At 56.8% G+C, this 19,105-nt stretch overlaps 1 protein-coding gene across 2 annotated transcripts in view; it reads left to right on the plus strand.

Annotated features, from left to right (window-relative positions):
- LOC142244620 (scinderin-like) overlaps positions 1-19,105 on the plus strand; it is an 83,013-nt gene that overhangs the window by 22,550 nt on the left and 41,358 nt on the right. For both annotated transcript variants that reach the window (XM_075316876.1, XM_075316877.1), the window contains exon 4: positions 1,855-2,004. In XM_075316876.1, the coding sequence (XP_075172991.1) occupies positions 1,855-2,004 (150 nt within the window). The remainder of the gene's footprint in view (positions 1-1,854; positions 2,005-19,105) is intronic.

Raw genomic sequence — 19,105 nt, forward strand, 5'->3', positions numbered from 1 at the left:
AGGGGAAGGATACAAAAAGTTGTCTCAGAGATTTAAACTGTCAGTTTCCACTGTGAGGAACATAGTAAGGAAATGGAAGAACACAGGTACAGTTCTTGTTAAGCCCAGAAGTGGCAGGCCAAGAAAAATATCAGGAAGGAGAGAAGAAGAATGGTGAGAACAGTCAGGGACAATCCACAGACCACCTCCAAAGACCTGCAGCTTCATCTTGCTGCAGATGGTGTCAATGTGCATCGGTCAACAATACAGCGCACGTTGCACAAGGAGAAGCTGTATGGGAGAGTGATGCGAAAGAAGCCGTTTCTGCAAGCACGCCACTAACAGAGTCGCCTGAGGTATGCAAAAGCACATTTGGACAAGCCAGTTACATTTTGGAAGAAGGTCCTGTGAACTGATGAAACAAAGATTGAGTTGTTTGGTCACACAAAAAGGCGTTATGCATTGAGGCAAAAAAACACGGCATTCCAAGAAAAGCACTTGCTACCCACAGTAAAATTTGGTGGAGGTTCCATCATGCTTTGTGGCTGTGTGGCCAATGCCGGCACCGGGAATCTTGATAAAGTTGAGGGCCGCATGGATTCAACTCAGTATCGGCAGATTCTTGACAATAATGTGCAAGAATCAGTGACGAAGTTGAAGTTACGCAGGGGATGGATATTTCAGCAAGACAATGATCCAAAACACCGCTCCAAATCTACTCAGGCATTCATGCAGAGAAACAATTACAATGTTCTGGAATGGCCATCCCAGTCCCCAGACCTGAATATCATTGAACATCTGTGGGATGATGTGAAGCGTGCTGTCCATGCTCGGCGACCATCAAACTTAACTGAACTGGAATTGCTTTGTAAACAGGAATGGTCAAATCTACCTTCATCCAGGATCCAGGAACTCATTAAAAGCTACAGGAGGCGACTAGAGGCTGTGATTTTTGCAAAAGGAGGATCTACAAAATATTAATGTCACTTTTATGTTGAGGTGCCCATACTTTTTCACCAGTCAAATTTTGTTTAAATGCGGATTGCACATTTTCTGTTAGTACAATAAACCTCATTTCAATCCAGAAATATTACTCAGTCCATCAGTTATTAGATATATGAGGCTGAAATAGCAAAAACCCAAATTGTTATAAAGAAAAAAGGTTAACATTAATAGGGGTGCCCAAACTTTTTCATATGACTGTATATATACACCAATCGATATTTCTTTTTACCACTTCTCAACCCTAAAAGAAATTCACAAAAGTAGTACCTGTGCGGTCTGCCATCTTGCTGACTATGAGAAAGCTGAATTGCAAAAAAATTCTCATTCTTTTGAATACACATTTTTGGCAATTTAAAATAGTGATCTCGGTAATGATATCATCCGGCGATCCTCAGACCATGGGGCCAAAGTCTTATGAATATGTGCACATAGATGAGTGAAGATTGACCTGAAGGGGATTGAGGAGGGAAAAAATGGTTTTGTTTATTATTTGTAAAGGGAATGTCCCCACTGTTGAGTTGTGTAACCTATTAATGTGATTATAGAATGCTGAATGTCACACCTGTCTGACCGATATCAGACGCCTTGTTGTGGATAAATCCTCTTGTATCCCTTCATGTAGATGAGGTCTTCCAGGCTATGGGGAGGATAATCGCCTCCACACTTCATCATTCTATCTAAAGCTCAAAAGCAGTGACTGATTCCCTTTAAGCAGCTTGTTATCATTCTGATTGCTCCATTGCCTGCACAATATCTGACAAGCGATTACCTTGCAATGACGAGCGCAGCTTTCTCAGATCAGGTTATAAATACAGTTATAATACGTCGGCTTTCAAAGCGATAATTAACTTTTCTGTGTTTGTTCTATAGGAAATTTACCAGTGGTGCGGAGCAAAATGCAACAAGTTTGAGCGCACGAAAGCAATGCAGCTCGCTAATGGCATCCGCAATAATGAAAGGCAAGGAAGAGCGAAGCTAATCGTGGAGGAAGATGGGAGCGAGTCCAGAGCGCTCATCAAGGTAACACCAAATGTATATCTGCTCAGGACTGCGACCACAATGGGGACTCATCCTCATACATGTCTAACAGGGAGGAAAATGTGTAATGGAATACAACTGAAGAAATCACACTGCATTATCATGTACTCACTTTAAAATATGTGTATTGTACTCCAGAGCTGCACTCACTATTCTGCTGGTGCAGTCACTGTGTACATACATTACATTACTGATCCTGAGTTACATCCTGTATTATACTCCAGAGCTGCACTCACTATTCTGCTGGTGCAGTCACTGTGTACATACATTACTGATCCTGTACTGATCCTGAGTTACCTCCTGTATTATACTCCAGAGCTGCACTCACTATTCTGCTGCTGCAGTCACTGTGTACATACATTACATTACTGATCCTATACTGATCCTGAGTTACCTCCTGTATTATACCCCAGAGCTGCACTCACTATTCTGCTGGTGCAGTCACTGTGTACATACTTTACATGCAGATGACACTTGGCTCACACTCGCAGCAGATGACACTCGGCTCATGCTCGCAGCAGATGACACTCGGCTCACGCTCGCAGCAGATGACACTCGGCTCACGCTCGCAGCAGATGACACTCGGCTCACGCTCGCAGCAGATGACACTCGGCTCACGCTCGCAGCAGATGACGCTCGGCTCACGCTCGCAGCAGATGACACTCGGCTCACGCTCGCAGCAGATGACACTTGGCTCACGCTCGCAGCAGATGATGCTTGGCTCACGCTCGCAGCAGATGACACTCGGCTCATGCTCGCAGCAGATGACACTCGGCTCATGCTCGCAGCAGATGACACTCAGCTCACGCTCGCAGCAGATGACACTCGGCTCATGCTCGCAGCAGATGACACTCGGCTCACGATCGCAGCAGATGACACTCAACTGACTCTCGCAGCAGATGACGCTCAGCTCACGCTCGCAGCAGATGATGCTCGGCTCACGCTCACAGAAGATGACGCTCGGCTCACGCTCGCAGCAGATGATGCTCGGCTCACGCTCACAAAAGATGACGCTCGGATCACGCTCGCAGCAGATGACACTCAGCTCACGCTCGCAGCAGATGACACTCGGCTCATGCTCGCAGCAGATGACACTCGGCTGACTCTCGCAGCAGATGACACTCGGCTGACTCTTGCAGCAGATGACGCTCGGCTCACGCTCGCAGCAGATGACACTCGGCTCACGCTCACAGCAGATGACACTCGGCTCATGCTCGCAGCAGATGACACTCGGCTGACTCTCGCAGCAGATGACACTCGGCTGACTCTTGCAGCAGATGACGCTCGGCTCACGCTCGCAGCAGATGACACTCGGCTCACGCTCACAGCAGATGACACTCGGCTCACGCTCACAGCAGATGACACTCGGCTCACGCTCGCAGCAGATGATGCTCGGCTCACACTTATTGTAGATGACGCTCGGCTCACGCTCGCAGCAGATGACTCTCGGCTCACGCTCGCAGCAGATGACACTCGGCTCACGCTCGCAGCAGATGACACTCGGCTCACGCTCGCAGCAGATGACCCTTGGCTCACGCTCGCAGCAGATGATGCTTGGTTCACGCTCGCAGCAGATGACACTCGGCTCACGCTCGCAGCAGATGACACTTGGCTCATGCTAGCAGCAGATGACACTCGGCTCATGCTCGCAGCAGATGACACTCAGCTCACGCTCGCAGCAGATGACACTCGGCTCATGCTCGCAGCAGATGACGCTCAGCTCACGTTCGCAGCAGATGATGCTCGGCTCACGCTCACAGAAGATGACGCTCGGCTCACGCTCGCAGCAGATAACACTCAGCTCACGCTCGCAGCAGATGACACTTGGCTCATGCTCGCAGCAGATGACACTCGGCTGACTCTCGCAGCAGATGACACTCGGCTGACTCTCGCAGCAGATGACGCTCGGCTCACGCTCGCAGCAGATGATGCTCGGCTCACGCTCATAGACGATGACGCTCGGCTCACGCTCGCAGCAGATGCCCCTCGGCTCACGCTCACAGCAGATAACACTCGGCTCACGCTCGCAGTAGATAACACTCGGCTCACGCTCGCAGCAGATGATGCTCGGCTCACGCTTATAATAGATGACGGTCGGCTCACGCTCACAGCAGATGACGCTTGACTCACGCTCGCAGCAGATGAAGCTTTGCTCACGCTCGCAGCAGATGACGCTTGACTAACGCTCGCAGCAGATGACACTCGGCTCACGCTCGCAGTAGATGATGCTTGGCTCACGCTCGCAGCAGATGACACTCGGCTCACGCTCGCAGCAGATGACACTCGGCTCACGCTCGCAGCAGATGACACTCAGCTCACACTCGCAGCAGATGACACTCGGCTCACGCTCACAGCAGATGACACTTGGCTGACGCTCGCAGCAGATAACGCTCGGCTGACGCTCGCAGCAGATAACACTCGGCTCACGCTCGCAGCAGATGATGCTCGGCTCACGCTTATAGTAGATGATGGTCGGCTCGCGCTCGCAGCAGATGACGCTTGACTCACGCTCGCAGCAGATGACGCTTTGCTCACGCTCGCAGCAGATGACGCTTGGCTCACGCTCGCAGCAGAAGACACTCGGCTCACGCTCGCAGCAGATGATGCTTGGCTCACGCTCGCAGCAGATGACACTCGGCTCACGCTCGCAGCAGATGACACTCGGCTCACGCTCGCAGCAGATGACACTCGGCTCACGCACGCAGCAGATGACACTCGGCTCACGCTCGCAGCAGATGACACTCAGCTGACTCTCGCAGCAGATGACGCTCAGCTCACGCTCGCAGCAGATGATGCTCGGCTCACGCTCATAGAAGATGACGCTCGGCTCACGCTCGCAGCAGATGACCCTCAGCTCACGCTCGCAGCAGATGACACTCAGCTCATGTCCGCAGCAGATGACACTCAGCTCACGCTCGCAGCAGATGACACTCGGCTCATGCTCGCAGCAGATGACACTCGGCTCACGCTCGCAGCAGATGACACTAAGCTGACTCTCGCAGCAGATGACGCTCAGCTCACGCTCGCAGCAGATGATGCTCGGCTCACGCTCAAAGAAGATGACGCTCGACTCACGCTCGCAGAAGATGACACTCAGCTCACGCTCGCAGCAGATGACACTCGGCTCATGCTCGCAGCAGATGACACTCAGCTCACGCTCGCAGCAGATGACACTCGGCTGACTCTCGCAGCAGATGACGCTCAGCTCACGCTCGCAGCAGATGACACTCGGCTCACGCTCGCAGCAGATGACACTCGGCTCATGCTCGCAGCAGATGACACTCAGCTCACGCTCGCAGCAGATGACACTCGGCTCATGCTCGCAGCAGATGACACTCGGCTCATGCTCGCAGCAGATGACACTCGGCTCACTCTCGCAGCAGATGACGCTCAGCTCACGCTCGCAGCAGATGATGCTCGGCTCACGCTCATAGAAGATGACGCTCGGCTCACGCTCGCAGCAGATGACACTTGGCTGACGCTCGCAGCAGATAACGCTCGGCTCACGCTCGCAGCAGATAACACTCGGCTCACGCTCGCAGCAGATGACACTTGGCTCATGCTAGCAGCAGATGACACTCGGCTCATGCTCGCAGCAGATGACACTCAGCTCACGCTCGCAGCAGATGACACTCGGCTCATGCTCGCAGCAGATGACGCTCAGCTCACGTTCGCAGCAGATGATGCTCGGCTCACGCTCACAGAAGATGACGCTCGGCTCACGCTCGCAGCAGATAACACTCAGCTCACGCTCGCAGCAGATGACACTTGGCTCATGCTCGCAGCAGATGACACTCGGCTGACTCTCGCAGCAGATGACACTCGGCTGACTCTCGCAGCAGATGACGCTCGGCTCACGCTCGCAGCAGATGATGCTCGGCTCACGCTCATAGACGATGACGCTCGGCTCACGCTCGCAGCAGATGCCCCTCGGCTCACGCTCACAGCAGATAACACTCGGCTCACGCTCGCAGTAGATAACACTCGGCTCACGCTCGCAGCAGATGATGCTCGGCTCACGCTTATAATAGATGACGGTCGGCTCACGCTCACAGCAGATGACGCTTGACTCACGCTCGCAGCAGATGAAGCTTTGCTCACGCTCGCAGCAGATGACGCTTGACTAACGCTCGCAGCAGATGACACTCGGCTCACGCTCGCAGTAGATGATGCTTGGCTCACGCTCGCAGCAGATGACACTCGGCTCACGCTCGCAGCAGATGACACTCGGCTCACGCTCGCAGCAGATGACACTCAGCTCACACTCGCAGCAGATGACACTCGGCTCACGCTCACAGCAGATGACACTTGGCTGACGCTCGCAGCAGATAACGCTCGGCTGACGCTCGCAGCAGATAACACTCGGCTCACGCTCGCAGCAGATGATGCTCGGCTCACGCTTATAGTAGATGATGGTCGGCTCGCGCTCGCAGCAGATGACGCTTGACTCACGCTCGCAGCAGATGACGCTTTGCTCACGCTCGCAGCAGATGACGCTTGGCTCACGCTCGCAGCAGAAGACACTCGGCTCACGCTCGCAGCAGATGATGCTTGGCTCACGCTCGCAGCAGATGACACTCGGCTCACGCTCGCAGCAGATGACACTCGGCTCACGCTCGCAGCAGATGACACTCGGCTCACGCACGCAGCAGATGACACTCGGCTCACGCTCGCAGCAGATGACACTCAGCTGACTCTCGCAGCAGATGACGCTCAGCTCACGCTCGCAGCAGATGATGCTCGGCTCACGCTCATAGAAGATGACGCTCGGCTCACGCTCGCAGCAGATGACCCTCAGCTCACGCTCGCAGCAGATGACACTCAGCTCATGTCCGCAGCAGATGACACTCAGCTCACGCTCGCAGCAGATGACACTCGGCTCATGCTCGCAGCAGATGACACTCGGCTCACGCTCGCAGCAGATGACACTAAGCTGACTCTCGCAGCAGATGACGCTCAGCTCACGCTCGCAGCAGATGATGCTCGGCTCACGCTCAAAGAAGATGACGCTCGACTCACGCTCGCAGAAGATGACACTCAGCTCACGCTCGCAGCAGATGACACTCGGCTCATGCTCGCAGCAGATGACACTCAGCTCACGCTCGCAGCAGATGACACTCGGCTGACTCTCGCAGCAGATGACGCTCAGCTCACGCTCGCAGCAGATGACACTCGGCTCACGCTCGCAGCAGATGACACTCGGCTCATGCTCGCAGCAGATGACACTCAGCTCACGCTCGCAGCAGATGACACTCGGCTCATGCTCGCAGCAGATGACACTCGGCTCATGCTCGCAGCAGATGACACTCGGCTCACTCTCGCAGCAGATGATGCTCAGCTCACGCTCGCAGCAGATGATGCTCGGCTCACGCTCATAGAAGATGACGCTCGGCTCACGCTCGCAGCAGATGACACTTGGCTGACGCTCGCAGCAGATAACGCTCGGCTCACGCTCGCAGCAGATAACACTCGGCTCACGCTCGCAGCAGATGATGCTCGGCTCACGCTTATAGTAGATGATGGTCGGCTCACGCTCGCAGCAGATGACGCTTTGCTCACGCTCGCAGCAGATGACGCTTGGTTCACGCTCGCAGCAGATGACACTCGGCTCACGCTCGCAGCAGATGATGCTTGGCTCACGCTTGCAGCAGATGACACTCGGCTCACGCTCGCAGCAGATGACACTCGGCTCACGCTCGCAGCAGATGACACTCGGCTCACGCTCGCAGCAGATGACACTCGGCTCACGCTCGCAGCAGATGACACTCGGCTCACGCTCGCAGCAGATGACACTCGGCTCACGCTCGCAGCAGATGACACTCGGCTCACGCTCGCAGCAGATGACACTCAGCTGACTCTAGTAGCAGATGACGCTCGGCTCACGCTCATAGAAGATGACGCTCGGCTCACGCTCGCAGCAGATGACCCTCTGCTCACGCTCGCAGCAGATGACACTTGGCTCAAGCTCGCAGCAGATGACACTCAGCTCACGCTCGCAGCAGATGACACTCAGCTGACTCTCGCAGCAGATGACACTCAGCTCACGCTCGCAGCAGATGATGCTCGGCTCACGCTCATAGAAGATGACGCTCGGCTCACGCTCGCAGCAGATGACACTCGGCTCACGCTCGCAGCAGATGACACTCGGCTCATGCTCGCAGCAGATGACACTCAGCTCACGCTCGCAGCAGATGACATTCGGCTCATGCTCGCAGCAGATGACACTCGGTTCACGCTCGCAGCAGATGACACTCAGCTGACTCTCGCAGCAGATGACGCTCAGCTCACGCTCGCAGCAGATGATGCTCGGCTCACGCTCATAGAAGATGACGCTCGGCTCACGCTCGCAGCAGATGACACTCAGCTCACGCTCGCAGCAGATGACACTCGGCTCATGCTCGCAGCAGATGACACTCAGCTCACGCTCGCAGCAGATGACACTCGGCTGACTCTCGCAGCAGATGACGCTCGGCTCACGCTCGCAGCAGATGATGCTCGGCTCACGCTCATAGAAGATGACGCTCGGCTCACGCTCGCAGCAGATGCCCCTCGGCTCACGCTCACAGCAGATGACACTTGGCTGACGCTCGCAGCAGATAACGCTCAGCTGACGCTCGCAGCAGATAACACTCGGCTCACGCTCGCTGCAAATGATGCTCGGCTCACGCTTATAATAGATGGCGGTCGGCTCACGCTCGCAGCAGATGACGCGTGACTCACGCTCGCAGCAGATGACGCTTTGCTCATGCTCGCAGCAGATGACGCTTGGCTCACGCTCGCAGCAGATAACACTCGGCTCACGCTCGCAGTAGATGATGCTTGGCTCACGCTCGCAGCAGATGAGACTCGGCTCACGCTCGCAGCAGATGACACTCGGCTCACGCTCGCAGCAGATGACACTCAGCTCACGCTCGCAGCAGATGACACTCGGCTCACGCTCACAGCAGATGACACTTGGCTGACGCTCGCAGCAGATAACGCTCGGCTGACGCTCGCAGCAGATAACACTCGGCTCACGCTCGCAGCAGATAATGCTCGGCTCACGCTTATAGTAGATGACGGTCGGCTCACGCTCGCAGCAGATGACGCTTGACTCACGCTCGCAGCAGATGACGCTTTGCTCACGCTCGCAGCAGATGACGCTTGGCTAACGCTCGCAGCAGATGACACTCGGCTCACGCTCGCAGCAGATGACACTCGGCTCACGCTCATAGAAGATGACGCTCGGCTCACGCTCGCAGCAGATGCCCCTCGGCTCACACTCACAGCAGATGACACTTGGCTGACGCTCGCAGCAGATAACGCTCAGCTGACGCTCGCAGCAGATAACACTCAGCTCACGCTCGCAGCAGATGATCCTCGGCTCACGCTTATAATAGATGACGGTCGGCTCACGCTCGCAGCAGATGACGCGGACTCACGCTCGCAGCAGATGACGCTTTGCTCACGCTCGCAGCAGATGACGCTTGGCTCACGCTCGCAGCAGATAACACTCGGCTCACGCTCACAGCAGATGACACTCGGCTCACGCTCGCAGCAGATGACACTCAGCTCACGCTCGCAGCAGATGACACTCGGCTCACGCTCACAGCAGATGACACTTGGCTGACGCTCGCAACAGATAACGCTCGGCTGACGCTCGCAGCAGATGATGCTCAGCTCATGCTTATAGTAGATGATGCTTGGCTCACGCTCGCAGCAGATGATGCTTGGCTCACGCTCGCAGCAGATGACACTCGGCTCACGCTCGCAGCAGATGACACTCGGCTCATGCTCGCAGCAGATGATACTCAGCTCACGCTCGCAGCAGATGACACTCGGCTGACTCTCGCAGCAGATGAAACTCGGCTCATGCTTTCAGCAGATGACACTCGGCTCACGCTCACAGCAGATGACACTTGGCTGACACTCGCAGCAGATGACACTCGGCTCACGCTCGCAGCAGATGATGCTCGGCTCACGCTTATAGTAGATGACGCTCGGCTCACGCTCGCAGCAGATGATGCTTGGCTCACGCTCGCAGCAGATGATGCTTGTCTCACGCTCGCAGCAGATGACACTCGGCTCACGCTCGCAGTAGATGACACTCGGCTCACGCTCGCAGCAGATGACACTCGGCTCATGCTCGCAGCAGAGCTCATGCTCGCAGAAGATGATACTCACCTCATGCTCGCAGCAGATGACACTTGGCTCATGCTCGCAGCAGATGACACTCAGCTCACGCTCGCAGCAGATGACACTCGGCTCAAGCTCGCAGCAGATGATACTCAGCTCACGCTCGCAGCAGATGACACTCGGCTCACGCTCACAGCAGATGACACTCGGCTGATGCTCGCAGCAGATGACGCTCGGCTGACGCTCGCAGCAGATGACGCTCGGCTGACGCTCGCAGCAGATAACGCTCGGCTCATGCTCGCAGCAGATGATGCTCGGCTCATGCTTATAGTAGATGATGCTTGGCTCACGCTCGCAGCAGATGATGCTTAGCTCACGCTCGCAGCAGATGACACTCGGCTCACGCTCGCAGCAGATGACACTCGGCTCATGCTCGCAGCAGATGATACTCAGCTCATGCTCGCAGCAGATGACACTCGGCTCAAGCTCGCAGCAGATGATACTCAGCTCACGCTCGCAGCGGATGACACTCAGCTCACGCTCACAGCAGATGACACTCGGCTGACGCTCGCAGCAGATGACGCTCGGCTGACGCTCGCAGCAGATGACGCTCGGCTGACGCTCGCAGCAGATAACACTCGGCTCATGCTCGCAGCAGATGATGCTCGGCTCATGCTTATAGTAGATGATGCTTGGCTCACGCTCGCAGCAGATGATGCTTGGCTCACGCTCGCAGCAGATGACACTCGGCTCACGCTCGCAACAGATGACACTCGGCTCACGCTCGCAGCAGATGACACTCGGCTCATGCTCGCAGCAGATGATACTCAGCTCACGCTCGCAGCAGATGACACTCGGCTGACTCTCGCAGCAGATGACACTCGGCTCATGCTCGCAGCAGATGACACTCGGCTCATGCTCGCAGCAGATGACACTCAGCTCACGCTCGCAGCAGATGACACTCGGCTCATGCTCGCAGAAGATGATACTCAGCTCACGCTCGCAGCAGATGACACTCGGCTCACGCTCGCAGCAGATGACACTCGGCTCATGCTCGCAGCAGATGACACTCAGCTCTCGCTCGCAGCAGATGACACTCGACTCAAGCTCGCAGCAGATGATACTCAGCTCACGCTCGCAGCAGATGACACTCGGCTGACTCTCGCAGCAGATGACGCTCGGCTCACTCTCGCAGCAGATGATGCTCGGCTCACGCTCATAGAAGATGACGCTCGGCTCACGCTCGCAGCAGATGCCCCTCGGCTCACGCTCACAGCAGATGACACTTGGCTGACGCTCGCAGCAGATAACGCTCAGCTGACGCTGGCAGCAGATAACACTCGGCTCACGCTCGCAGCAGATGATGCTCGGCTCACGCTTATAATAGATGGCGGTCGGCTCACGCTCGCAGCAGATGACGCGTGACTCACGCTCGCAGCAGATGACGCTTTGCTCATGCTCGCAGCAGATGACGCTTGGCTCACGCTCGCAGCAGATAACACTCGGCTCACGCTCGCAGTAGATGATGCTTGGCTCACGCTCGCAGCAGATGACACTCGGCTCACGCTCGCAGCAGATGACACTCGGCTCACGCTCGCAGCAGATGACACTCAGCTCACGCTCGCAGCAGATGACACTCGGCTCACGCTCACAGCAGATGACACTTGGCTGACGCTCGCAGCAGATAACACTCGGCTGACGCTCGCAGCAGATAACACTCGGCTCACGCTCGCAGCAGATAATGCTCGGCTCACGCTTATAGTAGATGACGGTCGGCTCACGCTCGCAGCAGATGACGCTTGACTCACGCTCGCAGCAGATGACGCTTTGCTCACGCTCGCAGCAGATGACGCTTGGCTATTGCTCGCAGCAGATGACACTCGGCTCATGCTCGCAGCAGATGACACTCGGCTCACGCTCATAGAAGATGACGCTCGGCTCACGCTCGCAGTTGATGCCCCTCGGCTCACACTCACAGCAGATGACACTTAGCTGACGCTCGCAGCAGATAACGCTCAGCTGACGCTCGCAGCAGATAACACTCAGCTCACGCTCGCAGCAGATGATGCTCGGCTCACGCTTATAATAGATGACGGTCGGCTCACGCTCGCAGAAGATGCCCCTCGGCTCACACTCACAGCAGATGACACTCGGCTCATGCTCGCAGCAGATGACACTCGGCTCACGCTCATAGAAGATGACGCTCGGCTCACGCTCGCAGTTGATGCCCCTCGGCTCACACTCACAGCAGATGACACTTAGCTGACGCTCGCAGCAGATAACGCTCAGCTGACGCTCGCAGCAGATAAAACTCAGCTCACGCTCGCAGCAGATGATGCTCGGCTCACGCTTATAATAGATGACGGTCGGCTCACGCTCGCAGAAGATGCCCCTCGGCTCACACTCACAGCAGATGACACTTGGCTGACGCTCGCAGCAGATAACGCTCAGCTGACGCTCGCAGCAGATAACACTCAGCTCACGCTCGCAGCAGATGATGCTCGGCTCACGCTTATAATAGATGACGGTCAGCTGACGCTCGCAGCAGATGACGCGTGACTCACGCTCGCAGCAGATGACGCTTTACTCACGCTCGCAGCAGATGACGCTTGGCTCACGCTCGCAGCAGATAACACTCGGCTCACGCTCGCAGTAGATGATGCTTGGCTCACGCTCGCAGCAGATGACACTCGGCTCACGCTCGCAGCAGATGACACTCGGCTCACGCTCGCAGCAGATGATACTCAGCTCACGCTCGCAGCAGATGACACTCGGCTCATGCTCGCAGCAGATGACACTCGGCTCATGCTCGCAGCAGATGACACTCGGCTCACGATCACAGCAGATGACACTCGGCTCACGCTCGCAGCAGATGACACTCGGCTCACGATCGCAGCAGATGACACTTGGCTGACGCTCGCAGCAGATGACACTCGGCTCACGCTCACAGCAGATGACACTTGGCTGACGCTTGCAGCAGATGACACTCGGCTCACGCTCGCAGCAGATGATGCTCGGCTCACGCTTATAGTAGATGACGCTCGGCTCACGCTCGCAGCAGATGATGCTTGGCTCACGCTCGCAGCAGATGATGCTTGGCTCACGCTCGCAGCAGATGATGCTTGGCTCACGCTCGCAGCAGATGACACTCGGCTCACGCTCGCAGCAGATGACACTCGGCTCACGCTCGCAGCAGATGACACTCGACTCATGCTCGCAGCAGAGCTCATGCTCGCAGAAGATGATACTCACCTCATGCTCGCAGCAGATGACACTTGACTCATGCTCGCAGCAGATGACACTCAGCTCACGCTCGCAGCAGATGACACTCGGCTCAAGCTCGCAGCAGATGATACTCAGCTCACGCTCGCAGCAGATGACACTCGGCTCACGCTCACAGCAGATGACACTCGGCTGATGCTCGCAGCAGATGACGCTCGGCTGACGCTCGCAGCAGATGACGCTCGGCTGACGCTCGCAGCAGATAACACTCGGCTCATGCTCGCAGCAGATGATGCTCGGCTCATGCTTATAGTAGATGATGCTTGGCTCACGCTCGCAGCAGATGATGCTTAGCTCACGCTCGCAGCAGATGACACTCGGCTCACGCTCGCAGCAGATGACACTCGGCTCACGCTCGCAGCAGATGACACTCGGCTCATGTTCGCAGCAGATGATACTCAGCTCACGCTCGCAGCAGATGACACTCGGCTGACTCTCGCAGCAGATGACACTCGGCTCATGCTCGCAGCAGATGACACTCGGCTCATGCTCGCAGCAGATGACACACAGCTCACGCTCGGAGCAGATGACACTCGGCTCATGCTCGCAGAAGATGATATTCAGCTCACGCTCGCAGCAGATGACACTCGGCTCACGCTCGCAGCAGATGACACTCGGCTCATGCTCGCAGCAGATGACACTCAGCTCACGCTCGCAGCAGATGACACTCGACTCAAGCTCGCAGCAGATGATACTCAGCTCACGCTCGCAGCCGATGACACTCGGCTCACGCTCACAGCAGATGACACTCGGCTGACGCTCGCAGCAGATGACGCTCGGCTCATGCTCACAGCAGATGATGCTCGGCTCATGCTTATAGTAGACGACGCTCGCTCACGCTCGCAGCAGATGACACTCGGCTCACGCCCGCAGCAGATGACACTTGGCTCACTTGGCTCACGCTCGCAGCAGATGACGCTCGGCTCACACTCATAGTAGATGACGCTCAGCTCATGTATATAGTAGATGTTGCTCGGCTCACACTCGCAGCAGATGACACTCGGCTCATGCTCGCAGCAGATGATGCTCGGCTCACGCTTATAGTAGATGACGCTCGGCTCACGCTCGCAGCAGATGATGCTCGGCTCACGCTTATAGCAGATGATGTTCGGCTCACGCTCGCAGCAGATGACACTCGGCTCACGCTCGCAGCAGATGACACTCAGCTCATGCTCGCAGCAGATGACACTCTGCTCACGCTCACAGCAGATAACGCTCGGCTGACGCTCGCAGCAGATGACACTCGGCTCACGCTCACAGCAGATGACACTTGGCTGACGCTCGCAGCAGATAACGCTCAGCTGATGCTCGCAGCAGATGACACTCGGCTCACTCTCGCAGCAGATGATGCTCAGCTCACGCTTATAGTAGATGACGCTCGGCTCACGCTCGTCGCAGATGATGCTTGGCTCACGCTTATAGTAGATGACGCTCGGCTCACGCTCGCAGCAGATGACACTCGGCTCATGCTCACAGCAGATAACGCTCGGCTGATGCTCGCAGCAGATGACACTCAGCTCACGCTCACAGCAGATGACACTTGGCTGACGCTCGCAGCAGATAACGCTCGGCTGAAGCTCGCAGCAGATGATGCTTTGCTCACGCTCGCAGCAGATGACGCTTGGCTTACGCTCGCAGCAGATGACGCTTGGCTTACGCTCGCAGCAGATGACACTCGGCTCACGCTCGCAGTAGATGATGCTTGGCTCACGCTCGCAGCAGATGACACTCGGCTTACGCTCGCAGCAGATGATGCTTGGCTCACGCTCGCAGCAGATGACACTCGGCTCACGCTCGCAGCAGATGACACTCGGCTCACGCTCGCAGCAGATGACACTCGGCTCACGCTCGCAGCAGATGACACTCAGCTGACTCTCGCAGCAGATGACGTTCGGCTCACGCTCGCAGCAGATGATGCTCGGCTCACGCTCATAGAAGATGATGCTTGGTTCACGCTCGCAGCAGATGACCCTCAGCTCTCGCTCGCAGCAGATGACACTCGGCTCATGCTCGCAGCAGATGACACTCAGCTCACGCTCGCAGCAGATGACACTCAGCTGACTCTCTCAGCAGATGACGCTTGGCTCACGCTCGCAGCAGATGATGCTCGGCTCACGCTCATAGAAGATGACGCTCAGCTCAGGCTCGCAGGAGATGCCCCTCGGCTCATGCTCACAGCAGATGACACTTGGCTGACGCTCGCAGCAGATCACGCTCGGCTGACGCTCGCAGCAGATAACACTCGGCTCCCGCTCGCAGCAGATGATGCTCGGCTCACGCTTATAGTATATGACGGTCGGCTCACGCTCGCAGCAGATGACGCTTGACTCACGCTCGAAGCAGATGACGCTTTGCTCACGCTCGCAGCAGATGACGCTTGGCTCACACTCGCAGCAGATGACACTCGGCTCACGCTCGCAGCAGATGATGCTTGGCTCACGCTCGCAGCAGATGATGCTTGGCTCACGCTCGCAGCAGATGATGCTTGGCTCACGCTCGCAGCAGATGACGCTCGGCTCACGCTCGCAGCAGATGACACTCGGCTCACGCTCGCAGCAGATGACACTCGGCTCACGCTCGCAGCAGATGACACTCGGCTCACGCTCGCAGCAGATGACACTCAGCTGACTCTCGCAGCAGATGACGTTCGGCTCACGCTCGCAGCAGATGATGCTCGGCTCACGCTCATAGAAGATGACGCTTGGTTGACGCTCGCAGCAGATGACCCTCAGCTCTCGCTCGCAGCAGATGACACTCGGCTCATGCTCGCAGCAGATGACACTCAGCTCACGCTCGCAGCAGATGACACTCGGCTGACTCTCGCAGCAGATGACGCTTGGCTCACGCTCGCAGCAGATGATGCTCGGCTCACGCTCATAGAAGATGACGCTCAGCTCAGGCTCGCAGGAGATGCCCCTCGGCTCACGCTCACAGCAGATGACACTTGGCTGACGCTCGCAGCAGATAACGCTCGGCTGACGCTCGCAGCAGATAACACTCGGCTCCCGCTCGCAGCAGATGATGCTCGGCTCACGCTTATAGTAGATGACGGTCGGCTCACGCTCGCAGCAGATGACGCTTGACTCACGCTCGCAGCAGATGACGCTTTGCTCACGCTCGCAGCAGATGACGCTTGGCTCACACTCGCAGCAGATGACACTCGGCTCACGCTCGCAGCAGATGATGCTTGGCTCACGCTCGCAGCAGATGATGCTTGGCTCACGCTCGCAGCAGATGATGCTTGGCTCACGCTCGCAGCAGATGACACTCGGCTCACGCTCGCAGCAGATGACACTCGGCTCATGCTCGCAGCAGATGACACTCGGCTCATGCTCGCAGCAGATGATACTCAGCTCACGCTCGCAGCAGATGACACTCGGCTGACTCTCGCAGCAGATGACGCTCAGCTCACGCTCGTAGAAGATGACGCTCGGCTCACGCTCGCAGCAGATGCCCCTCGGCTCACGCTCACAGCAGATGACACTCGGCTCACACTCGCAGCAGATGACACTCAGCTCACACTTGCAGCAGATGACACTCGGCTCACGCTCACAGCAGATGACACTCGGCTGACGCTCGCAGTAGATGATGCTCGGCTGACGCTCGCAGCAGATGACGCTCGGCTGACGCTCGCAGCAGATAACGCTCGGCTCACGCTCGCAGCAGATGATGCTCAGCTCATGCTTATAGTAGATGACGCTCGGCTCACGCTCGCAGCAGATGACAATTGGCTCACGCTCGCAGCAGATGACGCTCGGCTCACACTCATAGTAGATGACGCTCAGCTCATGTATATAGTAGATGTTGCTCGGCTCACACTCGCAGCAGATGACACTCGGCTCATGCTCGCAGCAGATGATGCTCGTCTCACGCTGATAGTAGATGACGCTCGGCTCACGTTTATAGCAGATGATGCTCGGCTCACGCTTATAGCAGATGATGCTCGGCTCACGGTCGCAGCAGATGACACTCGGCTCACGCTCGCAGCAGATGACACTCAGCTCACGCTCGCAGCAGATGACACTCTGCTCACGCTCACAGCAGATAACGCTCGGCTGACGCTCGCAGCAGATGACACTCGGCTCACGCTCACTGCAGATGACACTTGGCTGACGCTCGCAGCAGATGACACTCGGCTCACGCTCGCAGCAGATGATGCTCGGCTCACGCTTATAGTAGATGACGCTCGGCTCACGCTCGCAGCAGATGATGCTTGGCTCACGCTCGCAGCAGATGATGCTTGGCTCACGCTCGCAGCAGATGACACTCGGCTCACGCTCGCAGCAGATGACACTCGGCTCACGCTCGCAGCAGATGACACTCGGCTCACGCTCCCAGCAGATGACACTCGGCTCATGCTCGCAGCAGATGACACTCAGCTCACGCTCGCAGCAGATGACACTCGGCTCACGCTCGCAGCAGATGACACTCTGCTCACGCTCGCAGCAGATGACACTCGGCTCATGCTCGCATTAGATGACACTCAGCTCACGCTCGCAGCAGATGACACTCAGCTCACGCTCGCAGCAGATGACACTCTGCTCACGCTCACAGCAGATAACGCTCGGCTGACGCTCGCAGCAGATGACACTCGGCTCACGCTCACAGCAGATGACACTTGGCTGACGCTCGCAGCAGATGACATTCGGCTCACGCTCGCAGCAGATGATGCTCGGCTCACGCTTATAGTAGATGACGCTCGGCTCACGCTCGCAGCAGATGATGCTTGGCTCACGCTCGCAGCAGATGATGCTTGGCTCACTCTCGCAGCAGATGACACTCGGCTCACGCTCGCAGCAGATGACACTCGGCTCACGCTCGCAGCAGATGACACTCGGCTCATGCTCGCAGCAGATGATGCTCGGCTCACGCTTATAGTAGATGACGCTCGGCTCACGCTCGCAGCTGATGATGCTTGGCTCACGCTCGCAGCAGATGATGCTTGGCTCACGCTCGCAGCAGATGACACTCGGCTCACGCTCGCAGCAGATGACACTCGGCTCACGCTCGCAGCAGATGACACTCGGCTCACGCTCACAGCAGATGACACTCGGCTCACGCTCGCAGCAGATGACACTCGGCTCACGCTCGCAGCAGATGACACTCAGCTCACGCTCGCAGCAGATGACACTCGGCTAAAGCTCGCAGCAGATGATACTCAGCTCACGCTCGCAGCAGATGACACTCGGCTGACTCTCGCAGCAGATGACACTCGGCTCATGCTCGCAGCAGATGACACTCGGCTCATGCTCGCAGAAGATGATACTCAGCTCACGCTCGCAGCAGATGACACTCGGCTCACGCTCGCAGCAGATGACACTCGGCTCATGCTCGCAGCAGATGACACTCGGCTCATGCTCGCAGCAGATGATACTCAGCTCACGCTCGCAGCAGATGACACTCGGCTCACGCTCACAGCAGATGACACTCGGCTGACGCTCGCAGCAGATGACGCTCGGCTGACGCTCGCAGCAGATGACGCTCGGCTGACGCTCGCAGCAGATGACGCTCGGCTGATGCTCGCAGCAGATAACTTTCGGCTCATGCTCGCAGCAGATGATGCTCGGCTCACGCTTATAGTAGATGACACTCAGCTCACGCTCGCAGCAGATGACACTCGGCTCACGCTCACAGCAGATAACGCTCGGCTGACGCTCGCAGCAGATGACACTCAGCTCACGCTCAC

This window comes from Anomaloglossus baeobatrachus, chromosome 6 (genome assembly GCF_048569485.1).
Source record: "Anomaloglossus baeobatrachus isolate aAnoBae1 chromosome 6, aAnoBae1.hap1, whole genome shotgun sequence".
Lineage (NCBI taxonomy): Eukaryota > Metazoa > Chordata > Amphibia > Anura > Aromobatidae > Anomaloglossus > Anomaloglossus baeobatrachus.